Genomic DNA, 19,835 nt, shown 5'->3' on the forward strand with positions numbered 1-19,835 from the left:
CACACATGAGTAGAATATAATTTATAATTAGATATTTTTTCTCTGAAAATAGCTTAGACAGAATCCTAATACCTGACGTCACGTAATACATAGCAGAGTTGGAATGAACGGAGATTTAACTGGTTGAAGGTGCTATAAGGAAGATAATTCTATTCGTGGACATATAGTCAGTTGTTTTTTCAGAATTTGTCGTCTGTCTTCTCACGTGGCTTGTTTCATGATGGAAGAGATAAGATGATTAACCGTCTGTACAAGAGAGACTGTTCTGTATTTCATGATAACTAGAAGAAATAACTTGATGTTTTTAATTTTACATTTTACGTACTGCATAATCAAGGAAATATGAGGAAATACCTGAATATTTACGTACGTCTATTAGAGACCCATCCCTGGAAAATGCAGTCAATTCAAACATGTAAGATTGTCGTACTTTAAGAGATCTCAGTTGTACTTATGTTATATAATAGTATGTGTATTCTGTAGCTGTGTAATAAGAGATAACAGTATGTGTAATCTGTAGCTGTGTAATAAGAGAACAGAATATGTTAAACATAACCAGTTTAATAAACACATAATTATTGAAAGATAGATAATGCATAGAACATAGAGCACAGAGAATATATTAGTGAAGATGCCAGGCCTGATATAATAGGAAGGGATGTTAACTAAAAAGGGGCGTACCTTGGGACAACTTTGGGGGAGGAGTGCAGAATCGAAAAGTTTTCCATCTCATAATAGTTTCTGGACTATTTTGCTACATAACTGTTGATTAAATGTTAGGTATCCTCGAAACGTCTGAAATTACTTTATTTTCTTCTTTTTCACATTGGTACTTACGTATTCTGCATTCCTAAGGATTCTTGAAGGTGCCATTTCGTTTGTTTTTTTCACGCAAATAATCTCAATTTTCGACATATCGAGTAATTGTTGTTTGTTCGTTTTCGCTTGCGTTACACGCAATATGGCGGAGAAATCTTGACGTCGATGATCAGTGATTATGCAGTGTTACAACCTTCTTCATCGAAAAAGACCTACTTTCGTGTTACTGATTTTGTATTATTTTCCAGGTTCGAAAACCCCACAAACCATGCATGGCAAGGTTAGGTTAGGTTAGGCAAACATAGTGTAGTCTTCAAAATTGTTAAAAACATTCATAAATAGCCCCATGAACCATGCACGTGAAGGTTAGGTTAGGTTCAGTTAGGTTATGCAAACATAGTTAAAATTGTCATGTTCTTGCAAATAAATGGTGCAGCTGGAAACACTGACCGGGGGTTACATCATCGAGCGCACACAGCATTTGGTTCATGTAGTAGAAGGACATAGGGGCAACAGCTTTCGTGCATCGGAGAGACATTAATCTTCTAAAATACATGATTTACCGGCTATATAAATTAAGCGATGGGAAAAAAAAACAACACTTGCACGACCTTTCAAAAGTGTACAGAAAGTCAGTTCGGTAAGTACTTTCTCTTGTAAAATTGAAGAAATGCATTTTGGGGATACTGAAATTTTACCATATTCTGCATTGAGAAACATTGTTAAAGGTGGCATTTCACTTATTTCACGGAAAAAAGCTCTATTTACAACATATCGATTAAGTTTCTTTAATTTCTTTTTGCCTTCGGTAACATGCAAAATGGCGGTCACAGTTTCACTACCATACTCTGCATGCAGTGTTTTCACCCCACTGCACCAAAAAATACCTACGTAGCCCCACAAACCATTGACACATAGCCCCACGAACCATTTCCGGTAAGGTTAGGTTAGGTAGGGTCACGTATAGGTTACAATAGAAAAAAATTAGCGTAGCCCCACGCACCATTCTCGCATAGCCCCACAAACCTTTGACACAAAGCCTCACAAAACAATTTGCGGAAACTTACCTTATTCAGTTACAAAAACACGTGTTTGGAAACACTGACCGTGATTACGTCATCACACACAGGCAACATCCGGCTGGAAGGAAATGGATGCAACAGGTTTCGTGCATCGGTCACATATTTATATCGAAAAATAGATGATTTACCGGCAAAATTCAATGAACAATGGGAGAAAACACTTCCCCGAACTTTCACAATTATAAAGAAACTGAATTTGGTAAATTTGAAGAAATCAGTTTTCCGGAGATAAGAAATTTACCGTGGATAATGCATCGCTGCTTACTAGGGAGCAATACACGATAATATATTTCGTATATTTAGAACATTGTGCTCCGAAAAATGGCAATTTCAACGGGATTTTATATTTACCACTCTCGTTTTGCCGAGTTCATTGGTTTTATTTGAAAATGTTGATTTTTCAGGTTCATCATGAAATCTTCCACCCTCGATTTCGCTAGGGAAATTTTTTTGGAGCAATTACAGAATATCAGGAGTATCTCGAATTGCTTTCAAATTCGGCATACTCGCTAATTTTGGCATCCTAATCACGAACCTGCAGTAAAAATCTGATATTCCCCAGACACCTATAACTTCTTCGTTTTGTCAATTTTTGACATTTGTACTTACCTATCTGCTTCGCTGAACATTCTTTAACGTGTATTCATGTTTTTTTGATCTAAGTAATTGCAATTTTTCCAAAAACAAAAAAAAAGTGTTTTTGTAACTGAAGAAATGGTTTGTGGGGCTATGCGAGAATGGTGTGTGGGGCTATGCATATTTTTTTCGAAACCAATTTTTAACTATTGTAATCTATACGTGACCCTACCTAACCTAACCTTACCGGAAATGGTTTGTGGGGCTATGCATCAATGGTTGAATTTCTGCTATGAAACATTCCCACATCACACAAAACACCTCCCCGATGTTAGACAATGCTACAGGAACTTATTACCGTAAGTAGTTTCTTCTGTAAAAATGAAGAAATCTGTCCGGGGAATATCAGATCAGTACCATAAGCAGAAATAAGGGGGTCCGTGAATGAAGTATCGCCAGTGATTTATGAAGGAAACAACAATTTTTTGGGTAACAGTATGGTATTGTGAAAACACATTTCTTCAAATTTATAGGAGAAACTACTTATAGAACTGAGTTTCTGTAGACTTTTGGAAGCTTGTGGAAGTGTTTTCTCCCTTCGTTCAACTTATTTGGCAGGTAAATCATGTATTTTTCGACATTAATGTATCTCCGATGCATGATAGCTCTTCCGACCATTACTGTCGACTACGTGAATTAAATATTCCATGCGTTCGATTATATAACCCCCTGTTAGTGTAGCAACCACGCGGTAGTTTTACAAGATGACATGTTTTTTTTTCTTCTTCTTTTCAAATTTAATTTTCTATGTTTGCCTAACCTAACCTTCCGTGAATGGTTTGTGGATCAATTTTTGCTTAAAAACCTTCTGTGAATAGTTTGTGCAGCATTTCGGTTAATAAGTTTGGAAACAAGATTATGTGTGTGTGTTCTTAAAATAACAAAATCCCACGTTCAAAAATGTTCCGCTATGCATAACAGGTAAGTAAAAATGTAAATAATTAGGAAATAAACGAGTGAAATCTGTTTTCACTATAGCATACTGTTACCACTTTGCAATGATTAGCGTTCAAAAACTATTTTTATGAATACCCTGAATTTTAACTGTGCTTGCCTAACCTAACCTTACGTGAATGGTTCGTGGGGCTACGTGAATGGTTCGTGCGTCAAGTATGTTTTCCACATTTACTGAAGGTGCCATATTGTCATATGTAAAGCAACACTCCATGGAACGGATAGCGAACTTCACTTGTTCACATCATCAAGCATGGCGACCATTAGTATCGACAATCATAGCAGTAATGTATGCAGGGCGAATTTTCTAGACGTGACCACCAATTTTTAACTGCAGATTCGTGATTTTGAGGTCAAAATTAGTGAGTATACCAAATTTGAAAGCAATCTGAAATACTCGCGGTATTCTGTAATAAAAACATTTTTTTTTTTTTTTTTAAAGGAAGATTGTGTGTTGTAAATTGTGAAAAACAAAATTCTCAAGTGCGGAAACAAATATTTAAGAGTGTACAGCCGTTTAAAGTGGAGATACAGCCGTTTAAAGTTGCAAGGTGGAAGTTTACTTGCCGCCATGTCAGTTTCGTAGCAGCCACCTGCACCTGTACCGATGGATATATAACAGTCGCTTTTTCAAGGCTAAACAAATAATTTCATAAAAAATGCTCCCCGATTCTGGGCACCGCCCCTGGGGTAATTGCCCTATCGCCCCTACACACATTAGATAGTAAATTCATATCACAAGGAAATTATATGTCTAATGCAAGTTCACTGGCAATAATGTTATACAGAAATTACTTTTTTTTCCAGTGTGTTAACAGGACCAGGAAATTTTGTTATCAGTTTTTCCATAATGTCATTCATTGTTGAAATATCATTTTCTATATAATCAAAGCAATCATTTTCTGCAGTGGCCATAATCAAAGAATCTTTACAAACCTGCATCTACAGAGCATTCCCTGACATTCGCTACGAGACTCGGCGGCAAGCGGCCCAGCGTCAGCGCTTGTCTTTCCCGGTGAACGTGTCCGCGACAGTCGCTACTCGGCTATTAAAATTACAGTTTTCATATTGTGTACTAACGTTGACTACAGAAGGTGTTGAAAATGATGTCCCTCTCCTGCAACACATTCCTGACATCTCCGAACAAAATTGACATTTACACGTACAAGTTCGTCTTCCGATTTCTCGTACAATACTCTCTTTTAACTCACAGATAGTGTGCGGATTGTCTTTGTATACTTCATTTTTTAGATTTCCCCAGAAATAGAAATGGCAGGCTGACAATTTTAGCAGCTCTAAATGCTGTGGTTTTTGAAACACCCGTTCCTTGTGAGAGGCGGCGGATAGATTTCCGAACTCTCATCGAGTTTTTCCTCAGTAAGTACACGTGGGTTTTTCTTTCCACTTTTATTCAGAACTGACCCTGTTACTCTAAACTTTTTTACAAGGTTTAATATAGTGGTCCCATGTGGAACGGGAACACCAGGAAATTTCGTTGAAAAACGTCGTTGCACTTCTCCACAATTCCTCTTTCCGAAGTAACACTCTACAAGATAAATCCTTTGTTGTAATGTAAACTTTAATGGTGCCATATTAAGCCATAATCTTCAACACACGGACACTACACAACACAACTTCCGAGGGAGTATTAGACTGGCGTCAGTCTGCAACGTCAACAGAAAGGGAAGGAGAACGAAAAACAAACAAAAAAAAGAACAGACTGTAGCGTGCGACTGTCGTGGACCCATTCACCGGGAAAGACAATTGCTGATGCCGGGCCGCTTGCCGCCGAGTCTCGTAGCAAATGTTACGGAATGCTCTGTAGTAATGGCCATGTGGTCTACACATACTGTTTTGTGGTTATTTCTATTTCAGGATATAAATACTGCAATTCTAACATTTAAACTTACCTCTGAACAAATTATATGTTCCTGTCATATATAACAAGTGTGGAAAACATTATTGTGGCTCTCTCTTTTCTTACGAAAATGCATAAGAAATCTACTGTAACAAGCAGCTTCTTCCTTACAACAAGTTTACTTCCTACAGGAAGTACAAAGAGGAAAAATGGATATCCAATTGGAAAGATTGTTTTACACTGATTTATGTAAGCTGGTCTCCGATTGGCTTTAGATCACCTGGTAGCTACCAATTAAATATGAACAGCAAAGTGGCCATAAGTGGGGTAGTGGCCAAAACTAATGCCTCCACCCTACCAAAATATTAAACATCAGAAGGGTACTTACCTCTTTTTACGTAGGTAAGGAATTTTTACATTACAAAAATGTAAGTTTCGTAGCACTTAGATTTCTAAAAATTTCCTTCGGACCTACCTAAAAACACCCTTTCTTATAAAAAACTTTATTTTGGACAAATAAATTTAAAATGTGCTAGAAATGGAGGGTGGAGGATTTCACGACGCAGCCGATTTTTCTTAAAATTTTGGAGAGTGCTGTAACCCCATCTGTCCTCCCTCTACATACACTAATGGGGTCAATTACCTCCCTTGCCCCCCGCCAACCAGTGACGGTGCCAACCTGAAATAAGTGGGTGGTGCTACAGATTTCGGAGTCAAATTCCCAGGGGCTAACTAATACCGACTAAAATGTACTTACTTCATACTTTTAGGGTATAATTTTACCACTTGCATATTTTTCAATCAGAACTCAAGATAAATCAATGAGATGTTGCATTTTGTTCCATCATATACAAAAGCACTTTTAGTCACGAATCTTTTATGTCAAATAAAATGCAATAATTATATTGTTTATTTTCCTAAGTCATTATTCAGTGGAATAATATCAGTCTTACTATTCATGTGAAGTGTACAAAATACACCATAGATACTACACTCATTACATTATCAACTCACTGGATATTCGTATATATACTACACGTAACACTATTTCTATATAAAGAGTGTGACTAACTTGTTGCTAAAATGAGAAAATGAGCCACAGCAAGAAACTACGATAAGATACGTCTGTTTTTATGAGCAGCCACAACCTTTTTTAAATGCAAAGATTTTGCAAGCTCTTCAAAGGACAAAACAGATAGAGCACTCAACCTCTCGTCACCAATTAGATTTCGAAGGTTTGTTGCAAGCAACAGTTGATGGAGATATGAACATTTCAATAACAAAGCTTATAAAGTTCGTAAAAGGAAATTTTGAATGTTTCTATCATTGCAAGCACCTGCTGAAGGTCTTTATTTTGGCTTCCGTTCTGCCTCATAGTGTGCCATGACTCTAAACTGTCCAAATCAGAACAGTAGGGAGTGTATAAAGATTGTAGCTTTTCATGCTTCAGAAAAGTGGCACTAACTTAATAAAATAGGTATCAAATAAGCGAAAACACCCTTGAATAGAAACTGTATTAATGATACCATTTTCTCTTCCATGATCTTACTTTTCTTGTTCAACAACTGGAATTCAGAACTTAGGGCTAAAAATGGGGAGGATGTGAGAAATATTGTCCACTTAGGACGTGCCACTCTGAAGGAACAAAAATATTTTCACTACAAATCCACCTCCACTACGAGACAAATATATTGACATAAAATCAATGAATATATGTAGTTGCAACTTTTGCACTGGGTGTTTTGGTTCGAGAAGTGACTGCTGTGAATATTGATCAGAGTTGGATCAACAGTTTTATGTGATGTGCTTCAAAGATTGATTCTTCTGCACGGAATCAAATTTGGCCATTTTGATGGTACTGCAGATATTATTTTCTAACATCACAAATAATATTTAATTAGCATGTAGGCCTAGGCCTGCGAGGAATGAAATTTGCCCAAGCATGCTGATTTTTGCATTGTATGCAAAAATGTTTACTTGATTGGATTTGTATTAAGATCCACTACATACACAGAAGCTAATTGGGATGAAACCTACAGCTTACAGTGGAATCTGAGCCACTTAATGATATGTGCCTCCACTGGGATCGAACCCGGGACACCTTAAATTTCAAGGCAGCAGTATTGCTGCTAGATAACCAGGGGGGAGGTCCAATTTTATTATTTCCAATTCTTAAAATTTAAGAATTAGTTACTTTGTGTACTCTTTGATTTCTTAACGTCCTATTTCTCCCTCTTGAATATTTGCAATGATAAAGATAGATACAGTATGTAACATTGTTATTCGTACACATAGAATTTCCAAGGAAAGAATGTCATATCTACTAGTAAATATAATCATTTTCATATGTACCTGGAAATTAATGTTAACGAAGGTTTCACCAACAAATGTCAATAAAAATGTATGTTCAAAGTGTATAAACAGAGCCTATAATTTGTGTGAAAAGAGAAAAACACGCTGTTACATGCAACATTGTTATTCGTACAGGCAAGAGTTTCAATCTTCCTCGCATACAGCGCCACCGCTATTCGGGTGATTTCGTGCAGTTTGCAACTTTGTAACAAGTTTGAACATGCAGGCGTGCTCCCCGTCAAGCGGAATGCTGGCGTAGGTATTGTTGTAGGCCTATCGTCTATCTATCAGCGTGTTCAAAATGGGCAAGGTGAAGGAACTTAGTTCCGATCTGAGGGATGTTGTTATAAATTTGTCCCTTAGAGGTTATTCGTTAAGAAAAATTGGACAAACAGTCAATAGATCACACTCCACAGTTCAATACATAGTAAACAAATTTAGAGAGGAAGATTCAACACAGAATGTGCCGAGAAAACCAAAAGAGAGACAGTTGAATAAATGTGATGAATGCTTTTTTTAAAAAAGAGTGAGAGAAAACCCCAGACTAAGTGTTCCTCAGTTACGACCATTAGTAGAAAATGTTGCTAGCAAGATGATGTCCGATCAAACTGTCCGACGTGCCTTGTGGAAACATGGATATCATGGCAGAATACCACGAAAGAGGCCGTATGTAAATAAGGTGAATCCCAGGAAAAGACTATCATTCACGAAAGAGCACATCCACAAGGACCAGGAATTTTGGGATAGTGTCATATGGTCAGACGAGTCCAAGATTAATATATACAGGTCAGATTTGATAAATAGGGTCTGGAGAAAATCAAATAAAGACAATGATCACATTAACACAGTTCCAACAGTTAAACACGGTGGTGGGTCATTAATGATTTGGGGCTGTATGTCGTCCAAAGGTGTTGGTACCATCCAGTTTATTGATGGTATGATGGATGCATATGTCTATTTGGACATATTGAAAAACAATGTAAAGCAGAGTGCCCAAAAAATGGACATGCTGTCTATCTACAGATTCCAAGACAATGACAGTAAGCATAAGGTGCGAGTTAACATGAATTGGCTAATATGGAATGTGCCCAAACTACTACAAACACCAGCTCAAAGTCCAGACTTAAATCCATTGAGCATTTATGGGCAATTTTGAAGAGGCGAGTTCATAAAGCAGGCGTCAAGTCCAAACAAGAGTTGAAAACTGTTGTGCTAGCCGAGTGGAATAAAATAAGCTCTGAAACATGTTGGAAACTGGTTAATTCTATGAAGTACAGGTGTCAAGCAGTAATTAAAGCCAAAGGATACGCATCAAAGTATTAGAACTGCAGTCAATTTGCTCTGAATATACTTTTTTTCTTTTATATTGTTAAGTGTACGAATAGAAAAGTTGTACAAGAAATGGCATGTTTCTCTTTCATTTTAATTTAATTTATCATTGTCATTGGGTAAGATTTTATGTTCCTAATGATACTAGTTATTGAATTGTAAAGAAACAATTTCAAAAGAGTGTATTTCCTTTCAGATATTAAAGCATTTTCTTTGAAATCCGTGTATACGAATAAGAATGTTACATAGTGCATAACGATGAAATGAATGAGAGAACATCGATAACACTCATACCATTGTCAGTACTCGAATGAGGAACTTTAGATGTTGAACATTGTCCTACTTTAAAAAAAATAATTTTACACATCTGTTAGATTTATTCAGAAATATAGCAATACGATTTATGGAGCCTAATAATGTACATGTTTAGCTGCATATGCCAACAATTAGAGAACAATCTCACAGCCACTGAATATGTCGTCCACCTACGAGGCAGGTAACAGATTTCATAGCAAGTTTGGCTGGCACTCATGATTGGTCCATTACGTAGTATCAAATGGTAGCCACTTCTATCCAGGCATATCTGGATATACCCCCTCCCTTTGATTTTAGAACACATCGTATTAAAAGTAACTTTGCGATCTATCTTAACTAGAAAATGTACTTGAACATTGTACTTGCCTCAATGGAATTTTAATAATGGAAAATGTAAACTTAAACCTTTTAAGTTTTCGGTCAAAATCCATCTACCATACTACAAAAATCTTGGGAGGCTACAAGGGGGGGGGGGGGCTGAGGCCAATTTTGGGGGGCTTCAGCCTGCCTGTAGTGCCGTCCCTGCCACCAAGATACACCTATGCTAGCTATCAAAAGCTAATAGGTATTTACTTAACATTTTACTACAGTATAATTTTACAAATGACATATTTTACAGTCAGATCCAAATATAGATATGTAAGATGTTGCATTCTGTTCCATCCAGTGATGGTGGTATGCCGTTGCACCTTTTTAGATGTGATTCTTTATGAATATTGTAGTAGTACTGATGATGAACACAATAAGGAACTAACTTGAAGAGTACTGGAGTCTCTCTTCCCAGAAAAAAGCACTGGTTCCATAATTTACAAAAGTTCTTCTCCTGTACTACTTTTTTCACCTCTTCATTCCACCATCTGGTTCTTTTCCTTCCTGTATTTACTCTTTTATTTGCAAATACCTCTTCCGCTGACTTGAGTATTATATCTTTGATTTTTTGCCACATTTCCTCTATATCTTCATCTTCAAATGTTTCTTGGTTTAGTCATTCTCCTACTTTATTCTGATATTCTCGTTTTTTCTCTTTTCCTTCAACTCTTCTGTTGTTTTTTTTTTGTAAGAGGTCTTTTTATTTTCCTTCTTCATCCCTGTGTAAAACAGTGTTTCTGCTACCAGCAGCCTGTGGTTGTTTCCAAGTTCTGCTCCTTTTATTACTCTTGTGTCTTGGATATGTTGTCTTATTTGTTGTGGGTATATTATATAATCTATGATGCTTTTGGCATTTCTTTCTTCGCCTTCAAACGTTACTTGATGTATTGTTTTATGTTTGTAGAAGGAGTTTCCTATCAGGATTGCGTTCTCTATGCAAAAATCTATGATTCTCCATCCATTGCCGTTTTTAATAATTTCTCCTCCATACTTTCCTAGTGTTCCGAATCCACTCAAGTGATCATTTCCTACTCTTCCATTTAAGTCACCCATAATTATAACTTTTCTTCCTCCTCTTTCTGCTTTTTCCACTTTTGATTGTAATTCTGTGTAGAATTCTTCCTTGTCTCACATTAGCATCTTCGGTTGGTGCATATACTTGAATCTGAGTAATCTTTTCTTCTAAGTCTATGTCTAGAGTTATTATTCTTGAATTTACTGGATCCCAGCTGATTACTCTTCTGTCTATTTCTTCTGTCACTATAATTGCTACTCCCTCTTTTGCTCTGTTTCCAACTGGTACTCCTGAATATCTCAATACAGTTCCTCCTTCAAGTATTTTCCCCCCCATTTCCTTTCTTCTTTACTTCGCTTATTCCAAGAATTTTTATTTTATATCTTTCCATTTCCTTGATATCTTCTACTTCTTTACCATTTAATGTTTTGATATTTCAGGTTCCAATTCTCGTTTCCTTATTCTTGTCTTGCGTTGTCGTCTTTGTGACATCTGTCCCGGGTTTCCGATTCATTCATTTCTTCTCTGAATCATCATCTACCCCTATGCGGGTCATTAGCCCAGCCATAGGGTGCCTTTTGGTTGTTTAGTCCTTTCAGCCTCAAGGCCATGGCTGGTTTTCTGTCGGGGTTTTTTCTCCCTTAGTCTTCTGAGGATCCCTCCTCGACACTAGACAGTGGTTTTCCCAATTTTAACTGCTTGGGAATGTAGTGCCCCTTCCGCCACATCTGCCATTGGGGTCTTCGCCGTTACCCTGGCTAGGGGCCCTTACAAGGTGCTACCATCTGGAGCGAGATGGACCAAGGTTTTTTAGAGAGCTGTTACTCCTCTAGGTTTTCTGGCTCCGCCGCCATTGAGATGACCATCCATCTTTTTCCGCCTTTGGAGCCGTTAACCAGGTTGGGGACCCGTGGTCACCACTCCACGGATTACTAATCCCTGGGGGGATGTTCAAATTTAATGTATTTTTATTTATTTATTTATGTATTTATTTACTAATGGGTGGTCAAAATATCTGGATGATGAACTGCCGGATTTCATATTATCCAGTACAAAGAAACAAATATGTTGAATGACTGACATTCACATACTTAATCTCCAATTTTCTGAAATCCAATAAATTATCTCTGAGAATGGACAAAATTTTATCTGGATTTAACCATTCCCAATTTTGAGTGCATGAAATGAGTTTTACGCCTAGTAGTGATTATTGTATTTTTATCCTCTTTCATAGGTGTCCTTATGTCTGCAGGGGATGTGATTTCTCAGACTATAGTTGAAAAGAAACGAATAAAGGATATGGATCCTGTCAGAGTTGTGAGATTTGGTGCTGTGGGACTAGTCTTTGTTGTGAGTATCTTATGCGGGTGTTTCATCTAACCACATCAAATTAAGTTCCACTTGATCTAGTTAAAGGTGAAGGGTTATGCCATATGCCATTTTATTTGCATGGGAGTGTACAACCAGTGTGTTATTTGACAAATGGGGTAGACTCCGACCTCTTCTGTGAAGCTACAGGATATCATCAACAACACCAACAGATTTTCACAGACTTTATAATGTTTTACCCATTGAGCCAGAGCCCCTTGCATCTGTATTTGTTATCCTGCATGTATGCAATCACATGGCACAGACTCATGGTTGCCAGTGCTATTTATTTTATAGTGAAAATGTACAAAATATTTTATGCCAGTGAAGTGGTATCATGTCGGCATATCCTACTTCACGTTTTTGCATTGCATAAAGGCTTTGAAAAGGTTTCTCCATTCTAAAAGTTAATATACTATAATTCCTGTATTCTGACAGGAAATATAACTGTAGGTGGCAACCATGAATCTCATAGTTGCATGTTTCCATGATAATATTTGCCCTTTGGGGGGGGGGGGGGGAGAGCTTGCAGCATCGAAACAAGACCTCCCGTACAATATGCCTTAATAATAGTCAGGGGCGCCGACTTGTCAAAATTATTGGGGGGGCTCTGATCACTGAAATAAATTAATGCATTACTCCCTCCCTCCCTTTTTTAAGTTTTGGCCTCGGTGTTCGGAATCTCGTAAAATACCATGAATTCCTCAAAAATATCAAAATTTTCATTCACAGTTCGAATGCAGAATGTCAATTATTCACATTCCCGACTTTTAATATCTGCTACCACGGAGCGCAAAACAGATCTCCCTAACATATCAAGGATCTCGTTCTGAATGTCATGGGAGAGCCATTGGTAGCCCGAACGTCCAATCCACTCCCCTAGTTCATGCACATCGTCTTTTGAAACTCTTTAGTAAACATGTTAACCAGGGCTGGATTAAGACGAAATTGGGCCTGATGCTGCATACCGTCGATTTTTTCTGTTCAACTATCTTTGAAGGTGAAAAATTTACTACATCGCATTTACCGAATAATAATAAAGTGGCAACAATCGCCAAGATATTGCAAAAAACGCAGCTAAATTACTATGTAAACTTTTTAACGTAAAATTGATAGCATTAACTTGAAATCTTCGGTGAACAATAAACACAACGACGTTATAGTTACGTCACAGCGCAAAGAATAATAGTAACTGTATAATAAGTAACGCTGTGTCTAGACGTCTGAAATTGGGGCTCCAAATTTAATTCTAAGATTTATTTTCAGGTTAATATAGCAAAAGAAAACTGTTCAGCTTTCTGAAAATTCTCGTCTGTTTTCATCTGGGCCCATTTCAGAAATGGGCCTAATGCTGCAGCATCAATACTACCCACCTTAATCTGGCCTTGATGTTAACAATACTCATAATTATATACTTACAAGGGAGTATTTCTTCCATTGGGCCCATCTATGCACCTGCCACGTTTCATGGAAATCGGAAGGAGACACTTAGATAACCTCCCTCATGTGTTTTGCTGTCTCTGGTCATAGCCCGCCCCCAAAGTTGATTTTTTAGCGGTCTCGCACCCCCTCCCCCCAGCGTTGATGGTCTAGAACATTTCAAATGTGTATTTAAAGTTAAGTTCATGGGCACAATTCAGAGTAAACTTTACAAGAGAAGCAAAGTAATACATTAGATCCTCTTAAGCAAATTATTAGGGGGCTCTGCCCCCACATCGTTAACATTGGGGGCTCGAGCCCCCCCAAGTCCCATGGAGTCGGCACCTATGATAATAGTTATCCACTGTATGTGTTGTGAAAGTATCTTTTGTATACATATATGTTCACAATGTGTGTGTGCTAACATCAAGATTTCTTAAACCTTTCGAAATCATGCAAACTATAGGCTTCTTCATGACTTGAACTAGTGATAATAGTGTCACTGCTCCATGCCAGGTTTGAAGTGTGGTAGTGGATCTATGCCCAATACTAACAGTCAATTATAAATGGTGACAATGACTTTCTGTCACTGAAATCCAGAAATTTTAAAGCATTGCAGAATGTATCGCCTTCTCAAAATGGCTTTCCACTTGTTGCAAATAACATTAACTTTTAACCCTGGTACGGAAGTCAGACCATTGTTTTTGTATGTTCATGATACCACCTTATGTGTGACAGCTTGAGTAATGTAACTTTTTATGTTTTTGTAGGGCCCAGCACTCTGGGCATGGTACAGGCTGCTTCACCACACAGTGCGTGGAAACGATCGTTCCGTTCCATTCAAGAAAGTTTTCTGGGACCAAGGCATAGGTGCTCCACCGTACCTGGCTCTTTTCCTAATCGTTAATGGAGGAATGCAGCAGAGAGATTGGCAGGGGATCAAGGGGAAGATGAGACAAGACTACTGGGATATTCTTATGGCTAACTGGAAGGTGACTACCAAATCCTGAATTACCCTTAGGATCGGAACAATGTCATTGCACCAAAGGTGGGTGCTGACTTAAGTGACAGTTCAAATACACATGCATACTTGGTGGTGAAACAAAATAATTTACTGAGCAATGCGTAAAGTATAACTGCACCATTGGATTAAATGTGTGTGTGTGTGCTGTTGGATTTTCATTAACCCCCCCCCCCATTTTTGCACTTCTGTTGGCTGCAATATGATTGCACAGTTTCTGTTTAGTATATTATGAATGCCCAAGTTCATAGAACTTGCATGTTTATTTAAATACCTTCAGTAGAGCATGTGACATTTTAAATAGAAAGAAACAATCGTGGAACAGAAGATCACTACTAATAAACAAAGTAACAGTAGCAAGATGACACAAAGCTCAGATTTATAATTGGCCTCCCTGATGGCGTAGTGGCAATGTTGTTACCTTGTAATCAGGGGGTTCAGAGTTCGATACCCATTGGGTTCACATTGTGGATCGGATCCCACTTATTGTAAAGCCAGCCTGTGTATAAATTGAATTCTTTTTTAAAATATATAAAAAACAAGGCCTCCCCAATGGCGTAGTGGTAGCATCGTCACCTTGTAATCAAGGGGTCCTGGGTTCGATACCCGATGCAGGCACATAGTGGTTCGGATCCCACTTTAAACTGTAGGTCCAGTCCCAATTAGCCTTACTGTGCACAAAGTGGACTTATAGCACCAAGTCCATAAATAAACAATAAAATTTAAAAAAAAACAAAATCAATCAGATTTATAATTACATTAATCTTGCACAATTTATTGCAAGTTTGACACAAAAGTCAAATCCTGTTCCCCCCATGCAAGTCTGCCCTGAACATTGTGAGGGGCTTAGTTACATGGATAACATTCATTCTCATCACTATGAGGTACTCATATCGTTGTTGTTCGTTGCTCAACTAAGTGTACTGTGTTTTTAACATTTTAAGCTATTGTTTTTTTATTTTTTTTTGTATGTAAGGGGTGACCTTTGAAGATACCCAGAATGTTTCTTCTTGTAGTACACCAAGAAAGCACATGCTTGACGATCTAACACCTGGATTCACAGCTAGTACAATCCTCTGTGGGATTGTGTGTTATTTTGTTTCTTGTCATCTTTGTGCTTAGTGCTGTATTGCATCCTTAACTTTTAGCACTACATGTGTTTTAATTTTTTCTGGATACTAATATAAACCTTTATCTACGGTTTCTGGCAGATGCAGAAGAGAGCTGATGGGCTACAGCCAGGGGTGCTGACTTGTCAAAATTATTGGGGTGGGGCTCTGATCACTGAAATAAATGAATGAATGACTCACTCCCTCCCTTTTTTAAAAATTAAAATTACGTCTTCCTATAGAAATTTTTAAGCAGCTATTATATATATATATATTATAAAATTTGATACAGGAAAGTTTACTGATGAAAGAATTAAGAAAGATTACCAAATTAAACTGTCAAATAGATTTGATGTTTTACAGGATTTAAATGATGATGAAAATATAAATGAAACAGACGTAAATAAGTATTGGGACACATACGTAATGCAATAGAATCAGCGGCTAAAGAAAGTATAGGATACCATAAACCAAGAAAAAGTAAGCCATGGTTTGATAATGAATGTCATAATCTAATAGAAATAAGAAATCAGGCTAGACTTGGTGGTTAAATATCTCTGATGATACAAATCTAAACAATTATAATAGAATAAAGCGAGAAGTTAACCGCACATTTAGAAGTAAAAAAAGAGATTACTTGAAAAGCAAAATTAACGAAATTGAAACAAACAGCAAAAATAAAAATATCAGAGATTTATATAAAGGTGTAAATGAGTTTAGAAAGGGGTGGCAACCTAAAGTAAAATTGATAAAAGATAAAGACGGCATTTTTTTTAGCTGGTCCAAGCAATATTTTAAATAGATGGAAGAGCTACTTTAATGACCTTTTAAATGTTCATGTAGGAGATAAATCAGAAGTAAATGAAGTACACACAGCAGAACCTTTAGTTCCAGAACCTAACTTGACTGAAGTTAAAGATGCTATTAAAAGGCTAAAGAATAACAAAGCACCTGGCATTGATTTAATATCAGCTGAGTTAATTAAATATGGTGGAAATTCGTGAATATGTCAAATTCATAAATTAATTTGTTTAATATGGAATAAGAAGAAATCCCCCAACAGTGGAAAGAATCCATAATTGTTCCTGTGTTTAAAATAGGTGATAAAATGAACTGCAATAATTACCGTGCAATTTCTCTACTCTCAACAACGTACAAAATATTGTCTAACATTCTTTTAACAAGACTAACCCCATATGCTAATGAAATTATAGGTGATTATCAATGTGGATTTAAACGTAACAGATCAACTACAGATCAAATTTTTCACATCAGACAGACACACTTGAAAAAAAGTGGGAATATAATCAAAATGTCCATCAGCTATTCATTGATTTCAAAAAAGCATATGATTCGCTCAAAAGAGATAAATTATATAATATATTAGCAGAGTTTGGAATACCTAAGAAGCTTGTTAGTATCATAAAAATATGCACCAGTGAAACAGAAAGTAAAATTCGTGTGGGTATTAATATGTCTGACAAATTTACAATTCATGATGGGTTAAAACAAGGAGATGCATTATCTCCATTGCTCTTTAATTTTACCTTAGAATATGCTGTTAGGAAGGTAAAAGAAATTAAAGAAGGACTAAAATTAAATGGTGTGACTCAGTTGTTAGCATATGCAGATGATGTAGACTTACTGGGGGATGATGTGAATACAATTAAGAATAATGCTAAAATATTTTTCAAAACTGCTAAAGAGATAGGTTTGGAAGTTAACAAAGAGAAAACTAAATATATGCTTACAGCTCGAAACCAAGTGTTAGGTAATAATCAAAATCTAATTATTGATAACAACTCGTTTGAACCAGTTTCCAAATTCAAATACTTAGGAGTAATATTAACAAATGAAAATTATATTAAAGAGGAAATAAAAAGTAGGCTTAATTCAGGAAATGCATGTTACTTCTCTCTTCATAAACTTTTGTCTTCTCGTTTAATACCTAAGAAACTAAAAGTTAAAATATACAAAACCGTAATTTTGCCTGTATTATTATATGGATGTGAAACTTGGTCCCTTACATTGAAAGAGGAACATAAATTGAGAGTATTTGAAAATAAAATCCTTAGGAAAATCTTTGGACCTAAAAGGGATGAGGAGACAGGTGAGTGGAGAAGGTTACATAATTTAGAACTACATAATTTATATTCATGTCCAGATATTATTAGAATAATGAAATCAAGAAGACTTAGGTGGGCAGGCCATGTGGCACGAATGGGAGAGCACAGGATTCTTGTTGGGAAACCTGATGGTAAGAGACCTATAGGAAGGCCAAGACGAAGATGGAGGGACAACGTTGAGATGGACCTAAGGGAAATCAGTAGGGATGGAATAGAGTATATATAACTTGCTCAAGATAGGGAAAGATGGAAGGCCTGTGTTGCTGCAGCCATGAACCTTCGGGTTTAAGAAGGCTAGGGAGTTAGTTCGTTAGTATTATATTCCTCATGCAAATGAAATGTAACATGAAAAATGTTTAGAAAATGTTTCGAAGTCTCTTTATGTCGTTTGTGTCTACTCATTTGTTTTTTAGATAATTAACATTTTTATTGAAAAGTATGTATTTACATTATGAGGCCAGCCTAACAGTTTTATGCCAGCCTCGGTAGCCGAGCATGTTGGGTGATCGACTCAACTCGCTTTGATCCATAGGTCTCGGGTTCGAGTCCCAGCGAGGGCGTGGGTGTGATTTAATGTCCGCAACAGACATGTGATGGGTTGAAAATAACCTTAGTGTTGACTTACCCATAAAATAACGAATATTTACAATATTTAACAGTTTTATTTAATTATTTACATAAATGCTAACAAAAAAATTGCAGGAAAATAGTTTTACTTTTTTGTTCTTGCTACAATATTTTACTTTTTAAATTTAATTATGCAATAATAAAAAAATAGCATGTACACTAAGATATAAAGTGACATACACAACAAAAACATATGAACATAATTTAAAAATATAGCAAAAGTTGCTCTATGCACTGGGTTATTTTTTTATGAACTCCAAATTATCAAGCACAGTTTGATGTATGTGGAGTACCGCTAAGCTGCTTAATCTCTTCTGCCCCATTGTAGATCTCAAATATATCTTTAGTCTGCGAATAGCACTGAATGACCTTTCGGCTGTGGCTGTCGTCACTGGCACAGTGCGGAGGACCATCATGAATTTGGCAACTTCAGGCAGAATCTCCTGGAGGGTGCTGTCTTCCAAAAGAAACTTCCTTATGTCCTGCATGGTAGTTAGAAAGGGGTCCCTGGTTCGATACCCGGTGGAGGCACAAGTGGTTTGGAATCCACATTAAACTGCAGGTCCAGTCCCAATTAGCCTTACTGTGCATAAAGTGGACTTAAAACAACAAATCAAATCAAAATCAAGCATGCTAGTTAGAACCACTGTCTTCTTTTTGGCAATATCACCAAGCATAGACATGTGTAAGGCGAGCCTATCGGCATCCAAATCTTGGCGAAAGAATTCTAGCGTTTGCTGAAAGTTTGTTGTGCAACTGTTCACAGCTGAGATGCATTCTTTCTCTATGGCTGTTACTTTTTGTAGTCCTGTAAATTCATGTCCTTGTTTAACACATGATTTTACTGTGTCACACACGTCAGTGTATATTGATTTATAATGCTATTTTGGAGTGTAGAACTTGCGAGTTTTGGCAGCATCAGGATTTTCAAGTCTCTTAGGGACAATTCTGGCTCATCAACGAGGCTGGGTTTGCCCTCTGTGTATTTCTGCCAGAACTGCTCAAAACCCATTCGCTTTTCTTGAAAGTATTTTAGTTTTGATTCCACTTCTGTAGCACCAATGCGTGGAGACTGAATCTTACAGTTTACCTCTTCTATTGGACCTATCACATGGCAGTAGAGGGAGAGAAAGAAACATGTCTTGAAGTGAAGCATTGTCTCCAGGTATCCAGCTTCAGTATGGTATGCTTTGTCAGTAGAATCTTCTTCAGAAAATTTCTCAAAAAATTGAGAAGGTTTTCATAGTACTTTAAGATCTGTTGCATACTGGAGGCTCTCAACGTCCACCAACGAGGGCAAAGTGGTCGCAGTCCTGTATGGCCAGCCTTCTCATTCACATAAAAAATATTCCTAAATATTTGCATTCTTTTAGGGGATTCCCTGATTCAGCCTGAGTCGATACCGATACTTGAAGTATGTAACAGTTCAAAGTAGT

General features: G+C 37.0%; 1 protein-coding gene across 3 annotated transcripts in view; it reads left to right on the forward strand.

The window, feature by feature from the left end:
• Nucleotides 1-218: 218 nt before the first annotated feature.
• Nucleotides 219-19,835, forward strand: part of LOC145993898 (mitochondrial inner membrane protein Mpv17-like) — a 39,096-nt gene continuing 19,479 nt past the window's right edge. Inside the window, exons 1-4 of one of the 3 annotated variants that reach the window (XM_083129793.1) lie at nt 219-415; nt 11,964-12,079; nt 14,287-14,508; nt 19,456-19,557. In XM_083129793.1, the coding sequence (XP_082985919.1) occupies nt 343-415; nt 11,964-12,079; nt 14,287-14,508; nt 19,456-19,545 (501 nt within the window). In that variant the 5' untranslated portion in view covers nt 219-342 and the 3' untranslated portion in view covers nt 19,546-19,557. Of the gene's footprint in view, nt 416-11,963; nt 12,080-14,286; nt 14,565-19,455; nt 19,558-19,835 lie in introns of those variants that run through there. The other 2 variants (XM_083129792.1, XM_083129794.1) reach the window with 2 other exon arrangements.

This window comes from Lepisma saccharinum, chromosome 10, assembly GCF_977018435.1.
Source record: "Lepisma saccharinum chromosome 10, izLepSacc3.1, whole genome shotgun sequence".
NCBI classification, from domain to species: Eukaryota; Metazoa; Arthropoda; class Insecta; order Zygentoma; family Lepismatidae; genus Lepisma; species Lepisma saccharinum.